Genomic DNA, 22,349 nt, shown 5'->3' with positions numbered 1-22,349 from the left:
TTCTTTACAATGAGGGTGGTGAAACACTGGAACAGGTTGCCCAGAGAGGTGGTGGAAGCCCCATCCCTGGAAACATTCAAGGCCAGGTTGGATGGGGCTCTGAGCAACCTGATCTAGTTAGCGGTGTCCCTGCTCCCTGCAGGGGGGTTGGACTAGATGACCTCTAGGGGTCCCTTCCAACCCAAAACATTCTATGATTCTGTCATTCTATGATACAGATGAGGAAGCACAGGGGAACAGAATTCTTAAGTTTACTTCTGCAGTGCGGCTGCCCATGGTCTGTGCAACTTCTTCAGCTGCTTATTCATTGGTAACAGTCCTTAAGCACTCAGCTTCAATATTTCCAGCATTAACCTCCACTGGGCAACAACAGCCTGCCCAATTTCCTATTTCTGTAGTATCTCTTAATGCATAGGGCTGAACTAAACCTTTGTCCCTGGGGACAAGTTTTGGAGGAAAAGGCCAGCTCCTTTGTATTAAAGATCTATAGCTTTCACGTTATAAAAGAAAAGTAAATAAATCTATCTTTGGCATTTTGCTAAGTTGGATGGAAGACGTGTTCTTTCACTTCATTTTGTTTTGTGGTCTTTATTGTGTAGATGTTTGTCTGATTCCTTACCAGTCATTATTTGTATCCATGCTATTTAGACCCTTTGCAACAGAATGAAGACCTGATGGCGCCTCAATTTTCCACTGTTGTTTTTCTCTCTGCAACACTAGCTGTTACCAGAGTTAGAAATTTATAATATACTATATTTGTACCATCCCCCTATAACAATCTGACAAGAGTTTTTAAGGGAGTTCTGTTAGAGATTGCAATATCAGCATTTTATTGGAAAATGCTTTCTAGTAAACAGCTTAGATGGAGGCATGTTTTTGGGAAGCATGTTCTTACAGCTGATGTTTTAACTGAAAATGGTATCCAAAAGTACAGGATCAAATGGAACAGTATCATGTTGTTGTTGTGTTTTTTTTTTTAAGGAAACCCTGCTCTTTTGTGATATCATAACATATAAAATATTTTTTGAAAACAGAATTTAGCTACCTTCTCTCCAGGAGACCACAATCACAACATTGCACTTACACTCCTCTGATGTCAATGAAACATTGGAAACCCTGTCTTTCATAAAGTATCAGAAAAGCTCCATTTACTATTCCTGAAACACCCTATTACATGGGAATTTCAACCAGAACTAAGAGTATAAGCAAATGGTATCAGCTTTAAAGGAAATATGTTTGTGCAGAACAATATAGGTGTATCAGCCAGAGATGTATTTAAAAAAAAGAAGCCTCACCCTTCTGTAGTAAGAAGACAGTATTGAAACAATCATCTGAAATAATTCTATTTAAGCCAAAAACTATCTCTGAAATTACTCATAATTCTGACATATTAGGTCAAACGGAACTCAATTTATACATGCCGAGAAAATTCCTGACCTTCCTTTGACAAAGGCATATATTTTAACTGAGTGCAGTAAAAGGCTTAGGGTAACTGAATCTAGAATACTACTTTTTTGTTTTCCATTTTGTTGCAATCATTGTTACTAGGACATTTTACTAGCTGTCGTAAATCTTTCAAAACAGTAACTATGGTCACAACATTTTACAGAGCACATGTGTTTTACACCTGCAGATTTTTGACGAAGGATGAGAGAAGACATTACCTGAAAAATCAGATAGGATAAGACAAGGGATAATACAAGGATTAAAGTGCTTAGTGTCTGGTATCTGGAATGGTCTATCTTCAATAAAGATTTAGAAAAAAAAACAATTACCAGCAGGAACTGCAAGCAATATTTACTATAGGATAGTACTATTAACACAACGGCTTTGAAATAGTGGAATAGAAGATTTTTTTTTGTCTGCAAATGATTTTCAAGTTCTACATGTTCTTTAAGGACAAATTTACTTGGAGCTTTAAAACTTACAGTGATATGACAGCATACCAACACTTTAGATTGCAGACAATGTAATAGGCTGAACAGAGAGGAGGAACATGATGGGTTCCCTTTCTGATTCTCTCACTTGATAATTCATTGATCTTGTGTGGGTCACTCAGCGTGCCAGTATTTCCATCTGTAGCAATCATGCTCATTCCTACACCTTCTGAAAACCATTTTGAGATGGTACTGCTGCAAGAACAGCACTATGCATCCATGAACACTTCCAGGGCATCAGAAGCTCTCAAGCACCCTGCTAGAACCTACTCATCAATTGAACACACAGCTTTGATGCAAATAGTGAGCTTCATGGAAGCCACAAACAAAATTTTACAGCTAATTAAGTAAACAATCACAATTTCCAGTAAACACAACTGCATGTTTGTGCTGAGACTTGCTGAGTCACTTTGCCTGCACAAGGAAAGACTGGAAAAGGAGGCAGAGGGATACTAAACCAAAGCACTGAGCAGCCTCCAAGCAGGGCAGTCCCAGAAAGGACACAGCCTCTTTTCAAAACAGTCATTACCTCAGGTCCTGCAGATCAATGAGGCTCCAAACTGATGCCAGCACAAGACGAGCATCATTTTATAATCTGCCCATGCCTGTAACATTTCACACTAAGAGCTCTCTATTATAGTGCTTCCACAGAAGACATTAGCTAGCAGCAAGCAACATATGTAATCTAAAAGAAGTATTTCTCAGAGACTCAAAATCTCAAATGCTACAGTGGACAGGTGGACAAAGGAAGAGAAATTGGAATGTGCAAACACTTGCTTCAAGAAATAGTCTTCCTGTGTTTATTTGTTAGCCTAATCCTTGAATGCAGTCAGAAAATATCTGTTGATTTCTCTATGCTGGTAGTAAGGTTTGTGCAATAATCACCTAATGAGTTGCCCTATGAATCATTGCTCCTTTTACTTACTTAAATATGATATCCTAGAAGATGCATGCACAAGAAGAGTGCAGCATATATTAGACTCCAGTTTGCATTACATGCTAATTCTTTTAGTAGAGGCTTAGCTTTCTGAAAATTGACAACTGAACTACTTCTACATATTATGTAAATTCATTGAGACATCTACACTCCTAATTTTACCTATCTACAGCACAAGAAAAAGAATAACACTCCAAATCGCCACAAATTAAAAAGATAGGTCCCTTTGGTTAAGCTAACAAAACCTCTTTGGAAGACAGAAATGCTATGATCCCAAGAACCAGCTGTCTTCTGGGGAAAAATCATGCACAACTACACATCAAAACCATTTTTCTCATTAGGTAAAGTAAATTTAATTTGTATATAAACTTCTTTATATTCTTCCACTCCCAGACAAACCCTTTGTTTTAGCCATAGTATGTCCCTAATGTACAGTAAAGCAAGGTCTGAAACCTCTCTATCAGCCACAGAAGAGCTTGTGAGAATCAGTGTCAGAGCAACAGGATCTCACTTCTGTGCAGGAATAGGAGAGACAGGGAGCATACACTTGAGCATAACAGCAGGGGAAAAAAATAAAAAGAGTGCTGCAGCCAATCAACCAGAGGAAGCTTAAGAACATTTGGGTCTTGTCGATTCTGAGCCTAAAACAATTGTCTCGTGGTTCTCCACCCAGAAGGAATTTCATGGGGGCTCTGACAACTGACAGTGCTGAAACCAGAATAGCTTAGCTGAAATCAGTTGACCTGGGCTGACTGATACCGCATGAGACTTTAGCTTATTGTTTTACAGAAACGTGAGATTAATCAAGGCAGGCCTGCATTTGAGTTACTCTGGATTTACATTGTGCAGTAAGAAAGTAGCCGCACAACTCCCCTGGCTACAGCAGAGCTTTCCAAACACTTCTAGGAATAGTATAATACTTATGATAGCTCTGAAAAGCATAAAACAAAGACGTTCTAAACTTCAACACACTTTGGGAAATTGAGTAAAATTCCAGAACTAATTCTTCTAGTTCTGCCTACTTTTTAAAAATATCAAATATGAAGTGTTAATACATTTTGTGCTTGATGACCAAGAGAGTCACAGGTTTTTTTCCTGAGTAAGAATGTAAAAATCTCACAAACATTCCAAAATACATTTTCTATCATTATGGAAAAAAATTCTTGTATTTGTCCACCTCAAATGCTTTTGTGCAGGAATATTTGAAAGATTGGCACCATGGATTTTGTTTCAAAATCAAGAATGAAATTACATATTTCTAGAGAGTTTTGACACGTTTTTGATTTTGAGTAAACATTTTATTCTGGTTAACAGAGTTCTTGGTTAATGTTACCTTTAATCCATTAAATCTTCATATAAATCACTCCGTTATTTTAAGAGACAATGAAAAAAGTACTAACTGAACAGTGCATAAGCTCTGTACTTTGAGTAGAACAAGACCAGAAGCATAGCAAAATGTGTTATTTGCCACGTAAATACATTAAAACTTTGTCTATATAACAGAATACTGGCACTTACTGCATCTGGCTTAAGTGGGTATTCATGACCAGTCTGAAAACTGTGAGTCTTGGCATTTAATGAATAAACAATAAATCCAGTATTGTCTGTTTAGTATCCATCACCGGGAAGAACTATGATCCGACATGACAACCCTTTCCAATAATGAGGTCCGTCCTGTAAATGATCCTGTCTCACAACTTTCATTTCTGGATTGTGTAATGTGCTACAAAGATCACCTTGATCACCACGCACATGTGTGGTTGTGTTAACATTTCACAGAGAATTGCCTTGTCTTTATGCTAGACCAAAACCTGTATTGTGGTGTATTCTTTTGGGGGCTTTTGGGGGGAAGGACGGTCAAGCTCTGGACAGCTGGGAAGTGTACAGTTGATACTACATTAGCATTTCTCATCTGCTTTCTCTGGCAAATTCTATAGCATGTGAAACATCCCTGGAATGTGCTGTCTTCTTTTGCCTATAAACATGTTGCATGAAGATCTATAGCAAGATCAAACTCCTCTTCCCTACCTTTCAGCAAACCTTTACTCATGACATAATCTAAGACTACAAATCATCCTTTGGGTTTTCCTAGTGAAGGCAAAAGCAAAAGAAAAGATGCCAAAATGAAACCACCATCTTCCTACATGTACGTTCAACAATTTTGCATATAAACCCGCAATCATAAAAATACTGACATAATATATCCATGCTAGTAAGACTATTTAAAAATTCTTTCCAGGAGAAACGCACCAAGTCCTCCCTAGTTTTCTGAACAGTCTTCCTTAGAGCAGTTCACAGGTGATAGTGGACATGATCTTCGGAAAGACATTATCTTTTAAAAAGTGAGCATGGGACCCACAGTACTGTAAATGTGCGTGGAAGAAATGATACATTGAATTTATGGAAAGGTGCTGTATTCATCTGGAAAACTAATGACTACATTCATATAATAACTGATGGAACAACAGGAAATCAATGACCTTAGCTTTTGTAGCACAGTTGTAGCCATATGGAAAGAACTACACATATGAACTATGTTTCAAGTCCTGAAGGAAACTCTAAACAACAATACACAGAGTTGGATAGCCTGCAACAGATGTTCCACAAAATGTCAAATTAGACAGCCAAGGCCTCTCCTTCATTTTCCTTATCACTATATTAAAGCTGCAAACCTGTTACTTCCTGTGCACTTACGATTAATGCACTGCCTCATTTTCAAGTTTCAGCCAAGCTTCTTCATCACAGATATGTGAATGACTGATACTTGAGTCAGTTCAAACTTATCTCACTTATAATTCCATGGACAAATTCAGAGATAAATAATCATTCTATTACCTCCAAGATTCAACCAAGGAGGAAATATTTTTCAGGGAAAATCCTTGAATACATTCACTTCATCTGTGAAATCCAGACAGCAGCCTATCCTGATTTAGATATACTGGAAGTACTCCAGATTTGATTTTTAGCTTAGATCAGCATAAGATGCTAAAGACTTCTTGTCACATTGCTTCCTTTTTCAGCTGGAAGGAAACATTTTTCCACTTACAAGACAAAAGAAAACACAACTGAGCACCAAACACTCATACAAAATTCACCTAAGACCAAGATATCAATTAGTGGGAGAACATTACAAATTCTTAACCACTATCCACTGTGAGAAACATTCCATTCTTCGTTTAGGAGGATTCTTTATTGATATCCACCCCACAGACATGCTCACATAGACTTGGGATGATACAGCAGTAAAAAAAAAAAGATTAGCAAGTAGTGAGATAATACAGTTTACATGAGAATCTTCCTCAAACCTTTGCCACGGATATTAAACAGGAAAAAAATAAAAATTTCTACTTCTCTCCTACCTGAGAGGGAGTATAAGCATGACAATAACTATCGTCTTAATCTTACTGAACCAATTTAGGTTCTGAATACTTGTATTTACATATAGAACTGTTCAAGACTTCTATTAGTCAAAAGAAATTTTAGGGTAAAAACATTCCATGACATTCTTCATTTAGTGTCATAGTCTGTTTTTACCCAGAATTATGACTGAACAGAACAATTGCTACCTTTTGCTACCTTTTCCACCAGACCTTTACACTGAAAGACTGTCTTCCCAAAAGGGTGTGAACTAAATTAATGACTTTTGATAGAAAAACTGGATGCAGCTAGCACTCACTTTAAATGAAGATGTCAGAAGGTGCCTTGCATAATAATTCACATCGTGTACACTTCAGAAGTTATATAGTTCATAAACACTGTATTACCCTACTATGTTATATTATATTCTTACAGAAACTTTGTTTTTAACATCACAGGTCTATTCTCATCAAAGTTAAATCCATTGCATAAAAAATAATCATAAACACATTTGTTTAGCTTCATATTCTGAACTAAGAACATTAAAATGATTTGGTATTAAACTGTCAGTGAGATTAAAAAGAAAAAAACTTTTAAAAGTTTTGCTCTATGAAAGAGACAGAAATATTGCACTTAAGCATATTATTTTGCTAGGACCATACTCGAATCTAACAAAGTCTTAGTGGCATTGAGATGTGTTTTGCATTTTAGCTAGTTGCAGCTATCCATCCATCACGGATGCTGTTGTGAGCTTTTAGCTTCACATCTCTATTTATGTAACGTTTATTTTATGAAGTGATTTATACACACAGTCTCTTACATTTGTTTACTTACCAACAGTATCACATGGTTCGTCTTTATGTACACAGAAATCCTTCCTAGAATTGGGGGGCAAAAGAAAAATGTTAAGCAAGCCAAGCTGCCAGACTGGTTAACAACTGTGTGACCTATTTACAAATATTTTGTATGGCTCAATGAATAAATACAGAACACCATTATCTCAACAGGGAGCATGGGGAAGCAAAGGCCAGGATTACAGAGAACACTTAAACTTCAGTTTATTCTCAGAACAGATTTAGGAGTAGTCAGGTGACAAAACATGTACCATATAGTTAAATTGCATTGTACCTAATTTCTGGGGGTTTTTTCCCATGCAAGTATCTCAAAATGTAACAAGTCTGAAGTTAGTCTTTCTTTCATTTGAAATTAAAGTGTCTTCAGTGCTTAATATCAGGTCCAAAAGCAGCATTGTAATCCAGCATTTAGAGCAGAGACAGAAAAATTTTGTGCTAAAAAGTCAATGGTTAAAATGACTAATAGGAATATATTCTGGAGAAGCATTTCTGCTAAGGCATCCTATTTTACTAGCGGAAGACTTAGAAAATAACTCACTGGGAGTAGGCTATCCTATCACCAACATACATTTTAGTACAGCCATAGCTCTATAAATAAGACTACTCAATTGCATGAGGTCAAATAAATATTTCATCTCCATGTTAAACAGCATCTGCTTGGGATTCATGTTAATTTCACACCTGTTTTACCTATTCTTAAAGACACATAACCGAGGTATGAAAAAGAGCAAAGGAAAAGCTTCTTTTTGCTGGAGCGTTTACAACTCATGCTATTTTTTTCTAAGTAAAAATTGGGCTGCTGAGGTATGCATGAACTGGGGAGGAGGGGAAGGAATCAATGGAGAACAAACAACAAACAACCCCCACATAAAACATCTAAGCAAAATGCAACCTGGTCACCCAAACTTCATTCCGACATGTACTCAAATAAAGGAGTTTCTGTTCTTTAGCCGTACCACAGGGTAACTGTTTCTATTTTTAGAGAGGGACCACATGGGCCAGAGGGATTTCATTTTTATATCCTGTCTATGAAGCTATACAGATAAACACATAGAATGATACAGATAAAGATTCACACATACAGAAATACTAATTTTCCCAGAGCAAAATGCAGGAATTGGCTGGTGCTTGAGATGAGAGAGTAAACTAGTGATACTTACCATTTTTACAGATGTAACTACTCCAAGAGGGTTTTGTTTGTTTGTTTCCCACAGACTATTCCCACAGAGCGATTTAGGCCCAAAAGCAATCTCAAGAGGCTGGCAAATTTCTGACACTTGTTAAAGGCCACACAGCCAGAGACAGGGGGTTATATAGCTTTTGATTCTCCAGTCACCATTGCCAGATAATTACAGAGTACAAAAGCAGAACAACAGTGCTAGAAACAAATCTTGCAAATAATCTGATACAGAAATTCTGGGAATCCACTTCGAAGAGCCCTGGAAATTGAGCCAAAGGTGGTGAACAAGAAACTATAATCAGATGCAGAAGGAAGTTCTTTTATTTTTTCAAACCTGCAACAAATTGCATTAATACACTGGGTTGTAACACAATTCTTTGTTCTATGCTATGTGACACAAGGGACTTATTGTCTTGTTAAGCAACATGACAGAACGATTAGAAATATGGGAGTTGTGGTGAAGCAAGAGAACATGTGTAAAGACAATCTAAGGACATAGATTTTCTTCCACACACACTCATACAACTACCATAAATATTAACTGATGTAACAAGAAAAGTTACAAGAGAGCATACCTTCGAATGTACAAGAATACCATCTGACATTTTAAAACTGCCAATATCCAATATTTCTGCTTATGTAATAGCTTTCTTCTCATACACTTACTGAGCTGTTTTTGTTTTGCTTTTTGTTCTTGGCTGACTCTGACGATGGTTATGCTATGTATCCAGAGTTTCATTATGAGACTTGGGGGAAACAGTACTGCTGTGATTTGGCAAGAAGGAAGGGCTATAAACCATTCTTAGTTCCTGATTTACATTGAAAGAATGTAATACCTCCTTTAATTTCCAAGAATATGAATGCATTACATACATTTGAGACTAGGCTCCTTAGTAAAGATTTACAGCTCTAGCTAGACCTACCAATGACTCTCACAGAAATCATTCTCCAATTCCCACACAGTAACTTAAATATTCCATCATATTGTAACTCTGTTCCTGTGTGCGCATATAACACACACATATATATACAGCTCTACACTATATATATATATATATATATGGAATTGGCATACTGAAACTTACACAAAACATGAGAGAGAATACCGACTCCTCCAAGTAAGAGAAGGTATAAAATAGAGCAATAAGCACACTACAAAGCCCTCAGGAAAGCCACTGAGATTATTTGCCTTTGTTCTTTTCCTCCCTTCTCTTAGCAAAATAGAGCAAAGGTATTAACATTACCATTAATGCATATAGAAGCTTTTGTGGCACAAGTTAGTAACCGAGTCTAACAATGAAAGCAAGGAACTAGTTAAAGCACACTGAAGTCCCTTTCTAACCAGTATCCAGAACACTACTTCCATTAGTCTAAATGCTTACTTTGTATGCACATGGAAAGGAAAACAGGTCCTTATTCAAGTGAAAGAAAAGAGGAGCTTTCATGAGATTTAAGACTGAATTCCGAGCTTGAACGAGTTGGATAACCCTAGCAAAGAATTCTGAGCAAGAATGGGTAATCGCTAATGCATTGTTTCAGAAAATTATGTTTAGTTTGTTCATTTTTAATTGAATACACGTAGCATTATGAAGGGCCTTCACAGTAAAAAAAGACAAAATGATCCAATTTCTAAATATAAAGTGTCTTGTTACATTACCTTTGTTAAAATAAATCCTGATGTGTGGATGGGATGCACAACAGAAGACGGAAGAGGAAGACTAAAGAAGCATCCAGACACATTTTATGAACACTTTGCACCAATTTCTCATTTCAGATGAATAAAACACTTGTTTAGGCACACTAGTCAAAAGACCTATTTCTTATCCAAGCTGGTTTAACACTTCCTTCCATATGCTAGATCAGAGAAAAGAAGGCAGAGAAAAGAACAGGTAATGGATTTAACCAGTCTACCAAATCTTCATTCTGGCTTTCACCCTACTTTCAATTTTGTACCTTCTCTAATGTTCATAACTTTAAAAAAAGTAGTGTAGGCTTGAAACTGCAGTCTAACTCCTGCAGTTGTCATTGATTCTAGGATTTACAAGTTTTTAAGATATATTTAAGCTTTGCTGCCGAATAAATAAGTTTTTCAAATCATAAGGATTTTATAAAGAATAGTTAGGGCCCCTGTGGCAAATAAATAACATTATCATCACATTGCAAATGCATTTGTTTGCATTGTGCTAAGTGAATAACGACCCTCAGCAAGTTTGCAGATGACACCAAACTGGGTGGGAGTGTCAATCTGCTCGAGGGGAGGAGGGCTCTGCAAAGGGACCTGGACAGGCTGGATCCATGGGTGGAGGCCAACTGTATGAGGTTCAACAAGGACAAGTTTCGGGTCCTGCACTTGGGTCACAACAACCCTGTGCAACGCTAAAGGCTTGGGGAAGAGTGGATGGAAAGCTGTCTGGCGGAAAAAGACCTGGGGGTACTGGTTGACAGCCAGCTGAATATGAGCCAGCAGTGTGCCCAGGTGTCCAAGAAGGCCACTGACATCCTGGCTTGTATCAGGAATAGTGTGGCCAGCAGCAGTAGGGAAGTGATCGTGCCCCTGTACTCGGTGCTGGTGAGCCTGCACCTTGAATACTGAGTACAGATTTGGGCCTCTCACTACAAGAAAGACATTGCATTGCTGGACCATGTCCAGAGGAGAGCAACAAAGCTGGTGAGCAGTCTGGAGCACAAGTCTTACCAGACATTAGGAGAAATTTATTCACAGAAAAGGTTGTCAGGCACTGGAATGGGCGGCCCAGGGAAGTGGTCGAGTCCCCATCCCTGGAGGTATTAAAAAGACGGGTAGACGAGGTGCTTGGGACATGGTTTAGTGGTGGGATGGCAGGGTTAGGTTAATGGTTGGACTTGATGATCTTAAAGGTCTTTTTCAAACTAAACTATTCTATGACTCTATGACAACACTACAGATATTCTTGTCTCTTCATGTTATAGGACATTTTGAAATGATTCACACATATAAACTAAGCACATAAAGACTAACTAATAAATGCATTTTAAAAAAAACCAAACAACCTGATTTTGGAGTTAACAAACCACAAGAAAAATTACACATTTACTATTCAGTTGGGAATTTAGACAAATGGACAATGTTACTAATCGTAGATGCTACTTCAGAAACTGTTTAGTATTTTGAGGGTAAACCTTAAATGCACCAGTATGCACTGAACAGTGTATTTTATCAAATCAAGAAATGCTATATTTAAATATTTTAATTAGTTAACAGATCATTTAGGCTCTGTAAACTTGAACTGAGATGAAAAAGTATAATATAAATGGCCTTCTTCTAAAGTTCATGTTTCAGCCAAACTAAAAAGTAACAGCTCTGAAGTGTGATAAGTGAAGCAACAACTGAATTGAATGTGTAGCTAACATGTCAAAACAGAGATAGACATGTTCGGAAGCCAACGAAGATGTTTTTCAATGGAGTCCAACAGAATCTAGACTCAACATTAGCATTAAACAATGATGTGGAAGAAAGTAAGAGAGAGCTATTGGTAAAGTGTTAAAATTAAATGACGAATGAAGACAAATCAATTTTTAAAGAGGACTCATCTGAGTAAGTTTTATTTTAATGTAGCCAAAACTGGACCCCCAAACTTGATCACATATGGCAACAGCATGACAAGAAGAAGAAGAGGTGAGCATTTGAAAACAAGCAGTAGGAGAGAACAGTATCCTTGGACAAAGATGCAGGAAAATATCAGACGTGGCACCAGTACAACCTTTCACACACTACTGTGTCCAATTTTGGCACTTACGCTTCAAAAAACAACTTGGAAAATAGGAAAAGGTCTGGAAAGAGCTGAGAGAATGATTACATGTCTGAGAAACAGGCTTAAAAACCTCTCTAAATTAATCTAAGAGAAAGATGAATTGTGACTTGAGCACAGCCTACAAGTATTTACATAGGAAGGAGCTTTCTAACAGCTCTTTAGCAGCAAAGGGTACAAAGAGATCCATGGTTGAAAGCTGAAGTAACAAAAATTAGAAGTAAGACACATCTGTCCATTCTGCTAGTAACTGTGGCAATGGTCAACTTCAGAACACACTTCTATTAAATCTTTGTCTCAAGACAATCTAGCTTTCTTACTCACCAGAAAAATAAAATGTAAATATGACTGAATGTAATATTATGGACTCGCACAAGATAATCAGACAATTAAAATTCAGTTTAGGTCCATGTAATGCTATGTAACAGATCTCTACGAGTGAACAGAACATATGTGGCCTGAGTACTAAATCTCAAAAGAACAAGCTGACAGAAACAGGTAAATTCATGCAGATTTTCCTGACATGTATTGTTACAAGCATTACCACTTCACAGACTCAAACACCTTGAACTTAGGTAAGAAAAAACCTAAACCAAACCAAACAGCATGTGATGACTTTAAATTACTGGCATTTTTAAAATACACAAGATAAAAATACGTCTCAAAATTAAAGTAATAAATAAAGGAGATTGTGGTTTTAAAAAAAAAGACACATTTGATGGTCTCAAATTTCCATGCTTCCTTCTGCATCTGCAATCCTATTAGTAAATAATTAGTAGTAAGGACATGTGAGATTCTCACGAACTCCCTTGATGTCTGCTGCTGTTGTCAAAAGAAAAACAGTAAACACTGTAAAATTTTGCAAAAAAAAAAAAAAAAAAATAGGAGCATTTGCAGTGTTGAAATTACAGTGATTAAAAAATACCAATATGAAGACAAAGTTAAGAATAATTTTCTCTCTCACCATGCTCTTGCAAGAACTCATTTTTCCAGAGCCAGATTTCACCAGAAGTTTAAGGACAGCAGTGGCAGCTTACTAACCCAATCCCTATCCCTTTACATTTCAACAATTTTGGACTGCCAAACACTGCAACCTCTTGGGTGACCCTGTAATGCTATTTTCTGTCCAGGGGTCATTTGCAGTCTTCCATCTCTGACTTTCTTGAAGAGGTATTTTTGGTTCAAACTATTATCATCAGAAAGGAAGTAAAAAGCAAAGTCAGTAAAAGAACTGCACTTCTTGTGTGCATTGGAAGGTAATAGCAACGCTTAAGAAATTCTTGTCCAGGCTTTGGGGAGAGTTCTGGAGGGTTGGAACAACTGGAAATGAAACACTATTTAGCAAATCTAAGTGTTCTTTATGCCATTGTCTACTTTCATAGAATGAGGCCTTTTCTTACAGTGAAAATGCCTCGCAGCGCTCTTTCAGTAATATATCACCCAGAGCAAAGAGATTTCAGATACTGCAGATCAATATGAATAAACAGCTGATGTACACTGTGAACATGGAGTATGACCATCTATCTGCTGAATATTAGGAGAATCAGAGATCTACTTTCTACCACAAGCACATGTGAAAATGGCAATTCTGAGAAGGAGAATACAGAACTTGATTTTTTTTAATTATTATTTTCATATTTACGTGTTTTTCAAAAAACACTGTGACACTGATTGGCCTATGTACTGGAAATGCAGCATGACGTATAATTTTTAAATGATGGTAGATTCTGCCTCATTCTTGTATCTTTTTTTTTTTTTTAATACACTTAGAAGCTTCCATTACCTTGATTGCACTAGAGGCAAGTATCATCATAGAGTAACCGTGGATGCCACGGGCCTTTTCCTGCCTTACTTTTTGCTACCTCATTCAGGCCGGACAACCTATGCAGATAGCAACTGGTAATACAACCTCAGCAGTCACCGAAATTGGGGCTTATCTTTGTGCACTTGCACTCTGTAACTTAAAAGGCAAGGAGGACATTGATGTGCTGTGGTATAAAGTACTTCGTGATACATATATCTCTAAAGTAATAGTGCTAATTTATAACTGTGAATCGGACAGTTTTATCAGGAGAGTCCTTAAAACAATTTCTGTCTTAATTCTCACATTCTCCTTATACATAACCTCCCTGGGGATCTTTTCTAAATACACTATTCAAACTTTTTTTTTTTCTGTCTTCCTTTTATTTTATAGCACCACATTTTAAGCAGGACATTACTTCATCACAATAAGCCAATTTAAAGGGAAACTAAACAAAAACTCACAGGCTGAAATAGGACTACAGTAAAGTGAAATGCACAAATTGGCAGCAGATTCATGTGTATCATACGGCCTACTTGGGCAGCAGAGAAAGTCGTGGGGAGAAGCTGGTTTTGCTTTCTGCTGCATGTAACAAATGCAAAAATAAGACCCCCTTTTTCATGAAGAGGCCATGATGGCTCTTTGACTGTTGAATGTTACATACACATCATGGTCTTTTTAGTTTGGCATTAAAAATTAGCTCTGCGGAATACTCAATACTTCATTTCTAACTTTTGGTTACTAGACGCAACTGGCATGTGAAAGCACAGGAAAGCTTTTTCAAAGTACTCTTGCTGTTCTATGATCATGTGAGACAAAAAAGGAGGTGTGCGAAATTTTAGGAGGTCTGCCACAGAATGTGTTAAGATAACCAAAACTATACATTTTTACTTTAAAAATATCAAGCAGATGTTGTTCATCTGTCTCAACAAAATGATTTCTCTCAATAAAGCAGGTCTGCTGTCCAAAGCTGTTTGGAAGTTGTGACAAAGGAGATTGTTCTGTGTTTGCAAAACAGAATGAGACTCTGAATTAACAAAACACAAGTGGAGTCACACATGGGGTTAGCTATACCATAAACCTGATGATGTGCAGAGGGAGCCTGGATTAGCAAAACATTCCCACAGTCAGCAAACCACACTGGTGTGATTTACTATCAGCTAAAGCAGCTCTGAGATGGGAGGCAGTATAGTCCAGTGAATAATTCCACTGAAAAAATAAAAATATCAGAAGAACAGATCTTTAATTTCTGGCTGCAGCACTGACTTACTATCTGATATCCAACCAATCACTTCGCGGCTCTCTACTTTGATTTCCTTAACACTGATCACAAATTTACTCCAAAAAACATATTAAAACTGACAGGTAAAAAATTGTAGGCAATGCAAATCAAAATACCATAATTACAAAGCATGTCTTAACATATGATTAGACTTTCCGAAAGCTTTTTTTACCATTTAGAAATGCTGCATGAAATTCAAAAAGCCCTCTGGCCAAACACAATGGATGCTAAAGACATCTGCAGACCACTGCTTCTCAACTGCTTAACTAACATCTCACTTGCATCAGTTCAGAACTCTTCTGTCTCTTCCCATAAAGGATGGTTGAGGTGAAGATGAAAAAAAGAAAGAGAGGAAAGAGGTGTTATATGCTTTATTTCACAGCATCCTACAACCTGAGAGCTACATCTCACCAGCTAAAGAACGCAGTGCTAGATTCATTCTCCTGGCAGATGCAGGCTTGGAGGGTTCGATGGTCCCTCAAGCTGCTGCTGCTGCTGCAGGTAGTGCTGACTGCTTCTGCTGCCTCAAATCAGAGAGCCAGGGGATAGGTGAGGGGCCACTCAATAGCCCCATGTTTCTAGCAACCAAGCAGTATGCAATTGCTCGATTATCCTTGGACAGTCACAAAGTACAACTAGATGTAAGAAGGTCTGTTCCCCTTTAGCTATGCTCATCAACCCAATGCCATGCATGACACTCAGCCACCATTTATGCCTTGGTCCAAGTTCACTCCTTCCTACTACTCACACCTTTCCTTCTCCATCTAGACTCCTCCCCCACCAACACACTCACTGCTATTAAAATCAGTCATGGGTCTCAATCTGAAAAATTTCTTTCCATTCTGTCATCCCAAGTATGTTTTCTGGTGAGTTAATGGAAATTTCTTACAGAGAACATTATTTCTCATCCCTTCCATGGTAGTTCAAAGGAACCTGTGTGAAGGACTGCTGCTTAGCTAATGGACAAATGTGTAACAAAAACTAATCTGCCCACTCAAAGCCCCAACAACCCATAAAACAGAAAAACACAAGTAGAATTGGATGGCATAGGGTAAGAAGAGATGAGTGTGGGCTTTTCTAAGAAAAGGTAAGGGACTAAACAGCAGAAGTAGCAACAAAGCTGTCACCCCTGACCATTTTCTGCTTCCAGTATGTGACTGGCTCTCCAAAACAGGGAAACTTAGGGAAGCATTTTTCTGCTTCAGAAAACTGAAATATCTTATAGATATTGTAGCAGTCAAATGTAAACTAATTTAAAAAAATGCATATAGCTCCTAGTGACATTACCGTGAATAAATGGTATAAGGCTACACATAAGTTTAAAGATTACACATGGTTTTAGGATACCACATTGCCAGCTAGCATGGGACAGCACAATGGTATTCCAGTATATCCAGTCACAAGAATTTTCTTTGGAAGGGAACTCCGAAGGTCATCCAGTCCAAGGTCCACCTTAAAAATAGGACTAAGCCCTAAGCCTAGAGCAGCTGAACTATTATTCTGTCGTTTTCTTTGGATAATGGCTGTATCTTGTCTAAACATCAAGACGAATCCCCCTAAGCACCACTTACAGCTTAAACCATGAGAGCATCTGCTTGGGAGGAAAGAGGTGAGCTGGAGGCATACTGTGTAAATGAAGTACCTTCAGCACACAATGAAACATACTAGTTCTAGATCCATTAGAGGGAAGCACAACTCTGTAATGTGCCTAGTGTCATGCTGATCCAGCTCTGAATAGTCTAAATATGCTTTTGTGTTTTGAATGAAAGTGTCTACAGGTCTGTGGGTGCTGCCCCTTTTAAATGAAAGCACATGAAGAGAGGCATCCAACCTACAGCCTTAGCTATACAGCCAAAGAAGAAACAGAAGAGTGACCTGTCTGTCATTTCACATGTTTACCATCAGAGAACTCTTGCATTATGAACCATTTCTACCACCACTTTACCACTTTCTTTGAGTTCTGGAAAGAAGCCTCAAGTTGCACTTTTCCTCATTACAACACTAAATCCTAACTGTGTTGGTCATCTATCAGTTTCTTTGATCTATGTTCACATTATGCCACTAGCTATTTTTAAATGCTCATCTTTCAGTGTTTTACCTTGTGATCAGTATGGCTGCATCAACTGAAGACATGTCTTCTCCCCAGCTTGTTGACATTTCTAAGTGTATATCATTCTTCTTCCCAAATTCTTCATGTTGCCACTTACAAAAGCTTTCAAGCATTTTTTCCCCATGATGTCCAATATACATATCTGCCTGGAAATAAAAAACAATTCATTTTATTAGAATTATGATTCCATAAATAGAATTAAGAAGATTTTTTGACTGAGTTAGCAAAAATATTCTCCTTTTTATGGCACAATATGTTCACAGCAGAATGACTTGAACTTCAGGAGCAGCAATCATCTTTTTCTTATGTTAAAGACACAGATAAAGACAGTGCACTGGAAGGTATTCAGTGGATTTGTTCACCTGAACCCTTGCCTCATTCATTTGCTGATTTTTTGCTATCCATAGTGAAAAAAAAGATTAATGAAGTGAATATGCAGAATTTGAACATGAAATGAGACTTCTCCACTGGCTGAGAGGACACTAAAAAAAGAAATACTTTCTTGAACACTGCAGAAATATAATATTTTAAAATTAGAAACATGGATAAGCAAATCCCTTTTTCTTACGAGCTAACTAAAATACGAAAGGATTTCCATAATATTTTGCAGAAACAGCAAGCAAACAAATCGACATTGTCCTGAAATACAATATACAAACCATAGGTTAATAGAAAATCTCAGTCAAAGTATCAGCTGACTAGTCTTTTTCCAGGAAGAACAAATGGGATTTGAGATGATGCCTGAAAGGTGCAATGAAAGAATAGTCCTATATCATCGCACCCTTTGTTCATCTAGAGATTACCTGACAAAGAACATCAGTTTTCCTCCTACTTTCCACTGGGTTTGAAGGAGATGATTTTTCATTGAGCTATACAAACGCACAAAAAGCAGAGCACAAGCAGATTTTCTTAAGAACTAGATGATTTCCACAAGGACACTTTGACTGACTTCCAACTGCAAGCACAGAAAAATCTCAGTATGTGCAGCACATAAAGTAGGAGAGGCTTAATCTTTACTGGGGCTGCCCAGCAGTGTAAATAACTAAATAATGCACAAAAGCTAACTGAGACAATTTGTCAGCCATTAAAGTTGGTGAATATTGCAAGCCTTCATGGAGCAACAAACTAAGGAGCATTACCCTCTACAGGCTAAGACAAAGATCGTAGATACTTACTGGAGTCTCATGAAGGAGGACAAGTTTAGTCACTCGAAGATTTACTTGTAGTCCAAGGCTCTTGTGCTGGAAAAGGTTAAAAACCTAAGATAAAAAACAGTAAATAAAAATATGTGCTTGTATTGCACACAACACACTCTAGACTAAAAAAAACAGAACCTCAAAGAACCTCAAAAATTTCTTACACTCTACTGTGACTGCTTTCATTTTCCATAATTTGAACAGAAGATTAAGCTAATGTACTGTGTTGGTCTGCTGAAGGGAAAACAGAGCTTAGTATTCATTCCAGGAGCACAAAAAGACCTTTTCCCCCCCAATGGCCATGACTACTTTATAACCTGTAGCCTATTTCTCCGAGTACTTACACATGCATATAATACTATTCACATGAAAATTTCTATTCAGTTAAATCCAGGATCATGGCCCAAGTGGTCTGAGCCAGGACATGGCAATAACTCTTCCTATTCAGAATAGTTACAAGTTTTTATTTATTCTTCAGCTTATGCTCCTTTAGAACAATCTTCCCTTGTACATTACAGATGCTAGTTTTCATTGCTTTATGCACCAGATGAGTGCACTGCAGCTCCAGATGGAGCTGGGGTGGATGTAATTGTCCAAGTGCATTGCTCTGGTCTTTTCCAGCCTCTAATGATCACACAATCCTTCTCAACAACGTCATCTCTTCATAACAAGCATGGATCATGAGAAATCACCCAATATCCCAGCCTTCCGAATAACATCATGGGTTTCTAACCAAAGAATCATCTTGTTCAGCTTTCCCTTTCCGGTTTCATTGCTCAAGATACAAGGTCAGACAGTACTGACAAGTTTGCAGCACCATGGTTTTATGCTGCGAAACATATGGAGTAAGTCTTGACAGCCTGCTGATGGTCATGTACTTACTGTCCCTTACAGGTGCTCAGACAGAATATTTAAAAATATTTAAAAGGAGCAATGCCCACAGTGCATGCATTGTCGGCAAAATGCCAAAATTAATTTTACATTTCTTACCATGTTCAAGATGGTTAGAATAAATCTTCTGGCAGCGTCTGTTCCATGATATGAAACCATAGCTGGATCTGCCACCACAACAGTTTCTATATTGTACTCCTGAGGTAATTTGTACGAGTATCGTTTTCCTCTTCCACTTTCTGATACTTTTTGATTCTTGGATTTTCTTTTATCTGCAACGTAAGACATTGCTTGACAAACTCATCCTTCAAACTAGCTCTACAGTACTTTTAGGATTTTCTACCTGTGATTATAGTATAACTGATTATGTGGAATGTAATACCTGTGAACTCTAATACATGCTTATTTAGCACTGCCAATGCTAAGGCTCAGCCTGAAGGCCTGCACTACATATAAATGTTAGTTCAGACCAAGAAAACTGGAATCTTATCCAGCTGCTCAAATAAAGTTAGTCAGATTCTTTGCATCCTTTCACTTAACATATTTATGAAAGACTATGTGCCTCCTAGCTTGGTTTGCGGGAGAAAACATGTTAGGTTTGACAGAAAAATTGAGTTTGAAGAATTGTTATCTGCCCATCTTCACAAATCACAGAGAAAACACCTTGATGTAACTATCTTATAGATTTGCCACAAACGCAATATTAAGAAAATGGAGAACAATATGTAGGATATAGGTCTCTTGGAAACAAAAAAGGGAAGTATTACTAACATGACTTCAAAGTCAGTGCTGCTGTCATTATAAGCAGGTAAAGTAAAAGAACAAAACCAAACCCTGGAGACAGCCTTCTAAACCTGAAAAAAGCTCCAAATAGAAAACATAACACATTTATGGTAAGCTAGACATTACTGCTCTTGTTAATTTTAAGTTTTCCCTCCAAAACCACGACAAAATCCCCACTACTACTACCGTACATATAGAAAAAGAAAAATTAATTACCCAGAAACAGTTGAAGCCAGAAGGTGGTCAGATATGCATACAGTAGTTAGCAATGATATTTAAAATAATTTAATTTAAAACAAAATTTAAAATGAAACTCCCTGTTGTAATAGCCAAGTTCTGTTAGATCCCCTTGAGAGGGCATAAAACTTCTGGTACTGATCTCATTGAAGTCACTGAAATCAAGTGAAATTTTTTCCAGCTTCCACAGCAGAATATTGGGCTCTCTGTTTACAACAAAAGTGATGCTTGAGATGACAATTATAAACACATGTTCTGGAAACAATCAAATATTCAAAAATTCTGAGGAAATGTCTTGCAATTAATCAGTCTCATCTCTAATAGGAAAGTTCCTGTAGTTCATTTTATAACACATGACTACTCTCAAAAAAATAAGTCACTCTTCAGGAAAGTGTTAAAAATATGCCTTAAAGGTCACTGAACACACTAGCTTTAAAATATAAGTTGCCAGTGGAAGAAGGATATGTGATTTAATATAAATGTATGTGTAATAGAGATTTCATTTAAATATAATGTAGATATATACTTTTCACTGTAAAAAGTATAAAGTATCTGTGCTTTAAAAAAGGTTGTCTATCTTTTTCTGTAGCCATTTCTTAAAGTTTATATATGTAAATTATTTAGTCCATCCCACTAAGTTTTAGAAGGGCTTGCTCGTTGCTGCACAACTGGTGACAATGTAAGACTTACCAACACTGATAAGCATAATATTTACTAAAAGAAAAAAGTATATATTCTCCAGAAATAAATATTTGGTGTTTTGATTGTCTAGAAGTAGAAACAACTTATAAATTCATAAGCTGTCTAAAATTAATTTTAACTCTCTCATTTTGATCTTTCAGACACTTGCTTAGCCTTATATGTACAGCTAGCCTCTAGCTTTACCTATGTTTGTTAACGGCGGATCTACAGCCCAGTTAATAAAACATTACGTGTGTTTTCGTCACTCTTTTGAGAATAATTTTTAATGAAACTTCAGTGTCAGGATTTGTGCCAAAACCCCCACACCCTACAAGCTATACAACTATGACTTACCATGCAAGCATCTAGTGCTGCAAGAGTAGGCTATAGATCCAAGTTTAAATAGTAAACTCGTTTGGGTTAAAAAAGATTTCTCATGAGCCATCTGGTCAATCTGCCTTCCTCCTAGGAGCAGTGATTGATTTTAGAGCAGTTTCCAGCAATACAGTTTATTCATTGTTCACTTCTTCATAAAAAACAGCAAGTAGTGGTTTAAAACTTTAAATTTAATGTTAGCATGGCTCTTCAGAGAAGTCTGCTAACACACCTCTCTAAGAGTTGTAGCTAGTGGTGCATTTTTGTTCAGAATTGACAGTAAGCATCTCACAATAAAATACAGTATTGTGCTAAACACTAAGGTCACTGCAGTCCCATAAACTGTTGAAACCTCTGTCTTTTGGGATTGTATTGGATGAGAAGACTGTACAGCCCTGGAGACAAGCTGGCTGCAAACCCCTCATTTGCCTCAGATATCTGCTGGATTCACAAACCACAGGACAATCTCTTCTTGGCCAGCCAACCTTTTCCAAATTGGTGGCAGAATTCCTCAACACATGACATGTCATTTGTCTGAAAATGTTAGCTCTTCCCCAAGACTTTTAAATAAATCGAATTAGTAATTTTGGTCCCAGTAGTATTCAAACAACCACCATGATTACTGCCAGATAACAGGCAAAACAGGCTTTAGGCAAAACCACTTGTTTCTTTATATACGCATAAATAAGTAAAAACTCCAAAGAATTGCTTATTATTGAAGGCAACGTGTGTAAGAGATAATAACTCCTTCAAGAAAACATGCCCACATCAATAATGCTCATGCTAACATGATGAAAGTCAGAGTAACTGAAAAAACAGCTTCTTCAGATTAAGGATGCATAAATTAATCTTAAAAGTAATTACACTGCCAAAATAAAAAATAAATGCTACAGGAGTGTGATAAGACTTCTGTTTTGTGCAACTATGGAAAATATGAAGG

General features: G+C 37.2%; 1 protein-coding gene across 1 annotated transcript in view; it reads right to left on the bottom strand.

Annotated features, from left to right (window-relative positions):
• Positions 1-22,349, bottom strand: part of ADAMTS19 (ADAM metallopeptidase with thrombospondin type 1 motif 19) — a 152,948-nt gene that overhangs the window by 95,339 nt on the left and 35,260 nt on the right. The window contains exons 4-7 of the mRNA XM_009648858.2: positions 19,433-19,605; positions 18,422-18,505; positions 17,235-17,392; positions 7,066-7,109 (exon numbers count right to left, since the gene is read on the bottom strand). Coding sequence (XP_009647153.1) covers positions 7,066-7,109; positions 17,235-17,392; positions 18,422-18,505; positions 19,433-19,605 — 459 coding nt within the window. The remainder of the gene's footprint in view (positions 1-7,065; positions 7,110-17,234; positions 17,393-18,421; positions 18,506-19,432; positions 19,606-22,349) is intronic.

Source organism: Egretta garzetta, unplaced genomic scaffold, assembly GCF_000687185.1.
Source record: "Egretta garzetta isolate BGI_Z169 unplaced genomic scaffold, ASM68718v1 scaffold281, whole genome shotgun sequence".
NCBI lineage: Eukaryota > Metazoa > Chordata > Aves > Pelecaniformes > Ardeidae > Egretta > Egretta garzetta.
The sequence above is the reverse complement of the archived record's forward strand: the minus strand, read 5'-3'. Positions and strand labels throughout refer to the sequence as shown.